The sequence below is a fragment of the Nerophis lumbriciformis genome, linkage group LG13 (assembly GCF_033978685.3).
Source record: "Nerophis lumbriciformis linkage group LG13, RoL_Nlum_v2.1, whole genome shotgun sequence".
NCBI lineage: Eukaryota > Metazoa > Chordata > Actinopteri > Syngnathiformes > Syngnathidae > Nerophis > Nerophis lumbriciformis.
This window is the reverse complement of record NC_084560.2, coordinates 31420787-31429697: the sequence shown is the minus strand read 5'-3', so window position 1 is coordinate 31429697 and position 8911 is coordinate 31420787. Positions and strand designations below refer to the sequence as shown.

General features: G+C 38.6%; 1 protein-coding gene across 1 annotated transcript; it reads left to right on the top strand.

Moving 5' to 3' along the window:
- The first annotated feature begins 280 nt into the window (after positions 1–280).
- txndc9 (thioredoxin domain containing 9) lies at positions 281–8883 on the top strand. Its single transcript, XM_061971259.2, has 5 exons — positions 281–422; positions 2061–2258; positions 6436–6554; positions 6711–6965; positions 8435–8883. The coding sequence occupies exons 2-5, from the start codon at positions 2085–2087 to the stop codon at positions 8544–8546; spliced, it is 660 nt and encodes a 219-aa protein (XP_061827243.1). The 5' UTR covers positions 281–422; positions 2061–2084; the 3' UTR covers positions 8547–8883.
- Positions 8884–8911: the final 28 nt, after the last annotated feature.

Here is an 8911-nt window from a genome sequence, read left to right as displayed (position 1 = left end):
TTAATTTGAAATCATTAATATAACGAGTAAATGTATGTTTCACTTTAAGATACCGATTTTTGTGTATAAAAGTTTTGCTTGCAACATCATTTTGATAATGATATGTAGGTCGTTGTCTTTCATAAATATGCCAAATTCGAAACTCATTTCGTCTGCTTATACCCATGATTTTGTCCTTTCGGCCATAACCCAAAACTGGATTTGATAATATTATGCAGGTGTACGTTGTGGTCCGGGTCTGACTCACACCACCCTACGTAATACACGTCATAACAACTACGTCACTCCCAGTGAAGACGTTTTGTGTCATTAAGTCCATTTTCTATTGGCCGCTTTTTAACATACAACCGATCACTTCCGCTTTGACACAGCCGTGAGGTCACTTCCGCTACACATCCGTCTTTCTCCACCGTGAATAACAGGTAAGGAGCGAATGCCGGGGTGGCGAATGAGTATGTTTTGATATCTCAAATGCATAAATAGTTACATGTTTTGCATGTGTACCACATATTTTATAATAAATTAATCAATTTCTGGCTTTACCAAGCTAATGCTAGCGTATTAGCTTGAGCTAGCTAGCAACGGCTAACGGTTTACTTGCGTACCTACACACTTTTTCCATTTATGAGGGAATAATTCTACTGTTGTATGACTTTCGGCGTATCTAACAAATACATTTTGTGGTGGAAGTAAAATGCGTCTCAAATTGTAGTTAGCCGGCTAGTTGACTTATTAAAATCATCTAATATTGAACCCTAAACCGTTGGTTTAGGCCATAGGTGTCAAACTCTGGCTCGTAGGCCAAATTTGGCCCGCCGTGTAATTTAATTTGGCCCGCCGTGTAATTTAATTTGGCCCTTGAGGAAATATCAAATTAACATTAGAGCTGGCCCGCCGGTATTATACAGCGGCAGTGCCGCTGTAACACCGCATTCACCGCTAATACTCATACTTGCCAACCCTCCCGATTTTCAGTGCCCCTCTCGAAAGTCTCCCGGGGCAACCATTCTCCCGAATTTCTCCCGATTTCCACCCGGACAACAATATTGGGGGCGTCCTCTACAACCTGTCGTCACGTCTGCTTTTCCTCCATACAAACAGCGTGCTTGCCCCTGTCACATGATATATGTGGCTTCTACACACACATAAGTGCATGCAAGACATACTTGATCAACAGCCATACAGGTCACACTGAGGGTGGCCATATAAACAACTTTACCACTGTTACAAATATGCGCCACACTGTGAACCCACACCAAACAAGAATGACAAACACATTTCAACAGAACAAATACCCAGAACCCCTTGCAGCACTAACTCTTCCGGGATGCTACAATATACACCCCCCGCTACCACCAAACCCCGCCCACCTGAGCCCCGACATTAATGAACTAGCATCCCAAAAAAGATGGCAGGTATCTGGCTTGGGCACATCAGATTAGATCAGTGTGTTGCAAACTTAGCAGTAAAAAGTCCCGAATGGTTGGTTTATTCATTGTTATTTTATTTTCAAATTTATTATTAGCCTGTGGAAATAGTTAATGTTGATATTTACCTCAGAAGGCTGCAAATAGAAAAGAGGCATTACATTTTTATTTAAATTGTATTTGATATGCCATTGATATTTTTGAATTATTATTATTATTATTCGAAACTGGATTTTGCATGTCACTATAAAGTTATATAAGCCTTGCTTGTTCAATATTCAATGCAAAACTTGTTTGGGTCCCTATTAAAAGGTTAATTTGTTCAACCTTGGTCCGCGGCTTTGTTCAGTTTTACATTTTGGCCCACTCTGTATTTGAGTTTGACACCCCTGGTTTAGGCGAACGCCTTTGGACGTTGACAGTTACTTTAAATTAGTTAAATAAACATCGTTGCTTGAATAGTAATCATCATCAATAATAATAATAATGATCAGTGCGCTTTACTTGAGTTAGTACATTGCTCTACAAACAGAAACCAGGAGTTTATGTGCCGTCATACAGTTATTTAAAAAGTGCGTTTTGTGTTGTTACTATCATTGTATTCTGTCGTAGCTAATATATTGTCGCCTTCAGGTTGACAGCAAGCAGTCAAACAACATGGCCAGCGACGCGATCGACAACATCACCAAGGTTCTGGTGCAGTCTGCCAAGTTGGCGGAGGACCAGGTGGATGCAGAGTTGACCAAACTAAACCAAATGGATGAAGACGACTTTGAAAGAATGAGGGAAAGACGATTAGAGGCGTTAAAGAAAGCCCAGAAACAGAAGCAGGTAGGTTGTGTTTGTGTTTCAGTTTTTTAACGCACATTGATTGGTAATAAGAGATGTAGGAAAATCAAAACCTCATGGTATGATATTACCACTACTAAAGGGGAACTGCACTTTTTTTGGTCAATTTTGCCTATTGTTCCCAATCATTTTAAAAGACATGACGATGGATGGATTTTTTTAATGCATTCTAACTTGTAAGTGGTATGTCGCCCATAAAATCCAATAAATAACGATTCAAAAACTGCCAAAAAAACTCCATTTACATTTGGTGTGAAGTGTATTAATTAACTCATATTCTACATATGGTGAATGTTCATATTCATGTTGGAGAAAGCAAACCATCAGGTTTGAGTAAACTGGCATTTCAGTTTGAGCACATACTAAGATAAGGCCCCTTAGTTTGATATTCGCAGGTGGATTGAGGAAAGAGGCCCTAATTGGGACTTCGGAATGTAAAAGTGATAACCATATCCTTGAAAGGAGACTACCTGTCTATCTCAAACGCCAACCTTTAAGTTATGACTTAAAGCAGTTGTTTTCCAGATACTTACACACAAATATCTCCTTTTATGGTCAGGTGGTGCTGTTTAGACTTAGCGCACACCCAGCCAGACCATGAAAGAAAGAATATATAAACTGATGGTTTGGCTTCTCCGGGAGAGGAATCCTCCATATTTGACCTGACCTCCTCCCAGGAACTGCAGTCCTGTGGAAATGGCGCTCGCTTGTAATAAAGCAACTTTTGGTTCAGTAAAGCATCTCCGACGTGTCTCTTGATTCAGCCACACTGCCGTGTCACCCTTCTGTCCAGCCGAGGATGACAAGACCAGAAATACACATCGTGATTTGAATATTAACCACGTATTAGTGATATTGTTATTATAAGCGCTAATGCAGATGAACTATTTTTAGCGGCGCCTTGATTACTTCTGTGTGTCCCTATTTTTACATCGAGTGGTCTGCAGCTTCCTCGCTTTCCTGCTCCTTGTAAGTTTATTCTAGACCATAAATCATCATAACCTCCGTACCCCCTTTTCTTTGTGAGGATTATGAGTCATTCTTCACCTCGATGGGAATATATGAACATCCCAGCTAATGTACAGTAAGTCTGCATTGAGGAATAATCAGTGATGAAGAAAAAAAAAGTGAACATTGTGATGCGTTTTTTAAATTAATGCGCCGCATATGCTTAAAATGATCAAAATACGTAAATATTAAATGTTATTATAAATGTACCCATTACTACAATACATACATACTTATAATACTTCAATCATGTACCTAAAACCCTAATGGAGGTGTTTGGATGTTTTTTTAAGGCCTTTACGGGTGGAATTACGCGGCTCACATAGGCTCCATTTTAAGCAAACTTTTGATCGCCTTTATTTAATATTCAGAATGCTAAAAAAATAACATTCATCGTCATGTTTTTCAAAATGATTGTGAACGACAGGCAAAATTTGACAAAAAGTGCAATTCCCCTTTAAGGCCACGATACAATATTATTGCAGTAATGTCCAAAAAAATGATAGACTTGGATAAATGGCTTAGTGAGTGCTAAGTGTGTGCTACGTATGTTAAGGATAAACACACTTGTTGTAAATAAACACAAACCTAATGCTTAAATGTTTTATTTTAATGTATCACTTCCAAGAAGTATTTTCAATTGAAGTGCAAAGAACAGTGAAGGAACAGTGTTTCAAGTAAAAAGCTAATATACTTTGAACTGACATTGTAAACATACAGGTAAAAGCCAGTAAATTAGAATATTTTGAAAAACTTGATTTATTTCAGTAATTGCATTCAAAAGGTGTAACTTGTACATTATATTTATTCATTGCACACAGACTGATGCATTCAAATGTTTATTTCATTTAATTTTGATGATTTGAAGTGGCAACAAATGAAAATCCAAAATTCCGTGTGTCACAAAATTAGAATATTGTGTAAGGGTTAAATTTTGAAGACACCTGGTGCCACAAACTAATCAGCTGATTAACTCAAAACACCTGCAAAGGGCTTTAAATGGTCTCTCAGTCCAGTTCTGAAGCCTACACAAACATGGGGAAGACTTCAGATTTGACAGCTGTCCAAAAGGCAACCATCGACACATTGTACAAGGAGGGAAAGACACAAAAGGTTATTGCTGAAGAGGCTGGCTGTTCTCAGAGCTCTGTGTCCAAACACATTAATGGAGAGGCAAAGGGAAGGAAAAACTGTGGTCAGAAAAAGTGTACAAGCGATAGGGATCACCGCGCCCTGGTCAAGATTGTGAAAAAAAACCCATTCAAAAATGTGGGGGAGATTCAGAAGGAGTGGACAGCTGCTGGAGTCAGTGCTTCAAGATCCACCACCAAGAGACTCTTGAAAGACATGGGTTTCAACTGCCGCATACCTCGTGTCAAGCCACTGTTGACCAAGAAACAGCGCGAAAAGCGTCTCACCTGGGCTAAGGAAAAAAAGAGCTGGACTGCTGCTGAGTGGTCCAAAGTCATGTTTTCTGACGAAAGCAAATTTTGCATTTCCTTTGGAAATTGAGGTCCCAGAGTCTAGAGGAAGACAGGAGAGGCACAGGATCCACGTTGCCTGAAGTCTAGTGTAAAGTTTCCACCATCAGTGATGGTTTGGGGTGCTATGTCATCTGCTGGTGTCGGTCCACTCTGTTTCCTGAGATCCAGGGTCAACGCAGCCGTCTACCAGCAAGTTTTAGAGCACTTCATGCTTCCTGCTGCTGACCTGCTCTATGGAGATGGAGATTTCAAGTTCCAACAGGACTTGGCGCCTGCACACAGCGCAAAATCTACCCGTGCCTGGTTTACGGACCATGGTATTTCTGTTCTAAATTGGCCCGCCAACTCCCCTGACCTTAGCCCCATAGAAAATCTGTGGGGTATTGTGAAAAGGAAGATGCAGAATGCCAGACCCAAAAACGCAGAAGAGTTGAAGGCCACTATCAGAGCAACCTGGGCTCTCATAACACCTGAGCAGTGCCAGAAACTCATCGACTCCATGCCACGCCGCATTAACGCAGTAATTGAGGCAAAAGGAGCTCCAACCAAGTATTGAGTATTGTACATGCTCATATTTTTCATTTTCATACTTTTCAGTTGGCCAACATTTCTAAAAATCCCTTTTTTGTATTAGCCTTAAGTAATATTCTAATTTTGTGACACACGGAATTTTGGATTTTCATTTGTTGCCACTTCAAATCATCAAAATTAAATGAAATAAACATTTGAATGCATCAGTCTGTGTGCAATGAACAAATATAATGTACAAGTTACACCTTTTGAATGCAATTACTGAAATAAATCAAGTTTTTCAAAATATTCTAATTTACTGGCTTTTACCTGTATTGTCATGAGGAAAACTTGAATGAAATGCCTCACAAATTTTCCAGTGTTAAGTGACTCCTTTGTTGCTTGTATCCTGACTTATAGACGATAGCGGTCTGGCAATATCTGCAAACTGTATTTTGCATGTCCGTCACGTTTTCTCCTCTTTATTTTCCTTGACTGCGAAGCCAAAATGCGTCCAAAAGTCCGATTTTAACTTTGGGGGAGGATCTCATTGCTTGAGCTTTCCGCTCTGCTTCTGTGCTTCCTGAAAAATTTCGCTGCGCTGCGCAGGGGATTATAGGAAATGTGGTTTGTTTCTCAGATGGGCTCACTCGATAGTGCCATCCCTATTGTTGATTACTTTTCATTTTTCTTTAAATACACCCCTCCAAAAAACTGTGTGCCCCTGAAATAAATGTCTACTTTTTCCCTAAGTAAAAATAAAATTAAAAAAATCTGTTGACACAAGTAGAGGGTTGTAATTACTGAACATTGGTGAATGTTGTCTATCTGTGTTGGACCTGCGATGAGGTGGCAACTTGTGTACGAGGAACCATACCTTCTACCCGAATGCAGCTGGGATTGACTATATCTCCCCCATTGGATGGATGATTATGATGACATAGTTTTTGGTGGTAGGGCAGATTTTGTTAACATTTCAACATTGACAAAAAAACGGGGATTGTAAAAAATAAAATAAAAATACTAACAAGATGTCTGTAACTCTCTGCAGTTCAGGAAATATGATTGTTACATTTGACTCCTTATTCACGTCAAGAACTTTTGGCCATATGGTTTTGTCATGCAAAATGTGAGAAAATGTTTTGTTTGTGTCTTAGGAGTGGCTATCTAAAGGTCACGGAGAGTATCGGGAAATCCCGAGTGAGAAGGAATTCTTCAGTGAGGTCAAGGAGAGCAAGAACGTTGTCTGCCATTTCTACAAAAATTCCACCTTCAGGTAAGCTCACTGTTTTATTGTCAAACCAAAGAGACTTAGAAGTGTACTAATAAAATCATAACAATTGTAAATGTTCCAATTAGCATTGTAGAGCATTTACGGTAAAAGCCAGTAGACATTGAAGAGCTTGTCATTTGTCACTATCCACATACATAGATGTAAGATCCTGGACAAACACTTGGCCATTCTGGCAAAGAAGCATGTGGAGACCAAATTCATCAAACTCAATGTGGAAAAGGCGCCCTTCCTCACAGAGCGCCTGCGCATTAAAATCATCCCCACCCTGGCGCTGCTCATTGACGGGAAGTCAAAGGACTACGTGGTCGGCTTCGCAGACCTGGGAAACACAGATGAGTTTAGCACAGAAGTGCTGGAGTGGCGACTTGGCTGTGCCAGTGTAATCAATTACAGGTATGTACTCAATTACAGCTAAGCATTTACACTGCTATGCTATGTTGAGAGATATTTACAGACAAATCTCCAAATTGTGTTTTTTCTCTTTTCTTTGAATCAAAAACAGTTGTTTTTTATGTATTGAAGAGGGCAAATATGTATGTTTAGCTGTTTAGGACACTCATCAACATTTTTAAATTGTTTACCATATTTTTAGATTTAGTAGCTTTTTTATTTTTGTATAAAATTTTATTTGAAATGCTGTTTTTATACATAATAACATAACTTTTTAGTATATTTTGATAAACAATGTCACTGCTGTCCACTCATCAATTGTCTGTTAATATAAATTAATATTAATCAAATACACTTTTTTTAAACTATTTTTATTCTATCCCTTTGGGCTACCTTGTTTTTGGTTGTTGTTTTTTTAAACCAAAAATAACCTTTTTTTTTTTTTTTCAGAACAAGGAAAATAAATGGCAGATTTTGCTTCATAGAGCACAAAAAAAAATGTGTGTATATATATATATATATATATACATTTTATTTAATTTTAAATTTTTTTTAATATTTACCACCAGAAAACTACGATAAATGATAATGATAAATGGGTTGTACTTATATAGCGCTTTTCTACCTTCAAGGTACTCAAAGCGCTTTGACACTACTTCCACATTTACCCATTCACACACACATTCACACACTGATGGAGGGAGCTGCCATGCAAGGCGCTACCAGCACCCATCAGGAGCAAGGGTGAAGTGTCTTGCTCAGGACACAACGGACATGACGAGGTTGGTACTAGGTGGGGATTGAACCAGGGACCCTCGGGTCGCGCACGGCCACTCTTCCACTGCGCCACGCCGTCCGATAGTGTATTGCAAAATAATTTATTATCAGTATTATGTTTATTAGAGATGGGAATCTCACTATTCGATTCCAAATCTTGGGGTGACAATTTGATTCAGAACCGATTCTCCCAAAATATTACCGGTACTTGCTATAAAAATCATAGTAAAATCTTTTTCAAAACCGGTTACAGGTTACAAAAGCTCCTCTGGTTTGCTGACGTTTGACATATACGTCTTTGTAAGAATTGAGAAAAAATATATATGTATGGACATTATATATTTTTTCAATTATAATACTGAATCGATTTAGAATCGGAGTAAATCGTGATTCAGATGTTAATCAATTTTTGTTTTGAGGAGCCCTGATATTACATCGTACAACTAACATAAAAAAAACAAAAAAAAAAACTTTTCTTTTCTGATTGGCTTTGGGAATTCACATGGTTAGACTGCCTTATAGTAAGGTGTCCATTTTGACATAAATGACCAAATATGATTCTTGGTCGTATAAATATATAAAGTAGTGTTGTAATTTTCAATACGTTCCTCAATTAATTTACCGTACTAATTTGTTGGACTTTCATCTTAGTGACGCTCATCTCTCTTTGTAAAACACAATGTTTTTTGTCTTAGTGGTAACCTGATGGAGCCGCCCACAGTCACACACTCCAAGTTCACCAAGGTGGAGAAGAAAACTATCAGAGGGCGGGGCTACGACACAGACTCTGATGAAGAGGATGACTGAGGAAAACCTGACGCATGTCAGGTTTTACCCTCTCTGGGCTACCTCGTTTTTATATTCACTAGTCAGCCCTCGAGCCTCCATGTTGGATGACTGCTTAGTTTCTTTGGTGATACAATGTCTACTTACATACTTTCATAATCAGATAACAGGAGTATTTTTGTTAGGTGGAAGACAGCATAGCTCATTAATACTGAGCTACTCTCTGACATGAATTAGTGTCTTTGTTAGTCTAATAAGTTAAATTCCTCTGGGCATCCATCTTTAAAAATATGTTTTACTCATTTCCATGTAACAAAAATGTGACCATTGGAGACAAATTAAAACATTTGAATACAAAGTTGTGGCAGTTCTGTGAAGTGAGCACC

Excerpts from the sequence above, each read along its gene's own strand:
- txndc9 (XM_061971259.2), top strand. The coding sequence starts at position 2,085 with ATGGCCAGCGACGCGATCGACAACATCACCAAGGTTCTGGTGCAGTCT. Across the intron at positions 2,259-6,435 it reads AAGCCCAGAAACAGAAGCAG|GAGTGGCTATCTAAAGGTCA; the intron begins GTAGGTTGTGTT and ends TTTGTGTCTTAG. Across the intron at positions 6,555-6,710 it reads TACAAAAATTCCACCTTCAG|ATGTAAGATCCTGGACAAAC; the intron begins GTAAGCTCACTG and ends CCACATACATAG.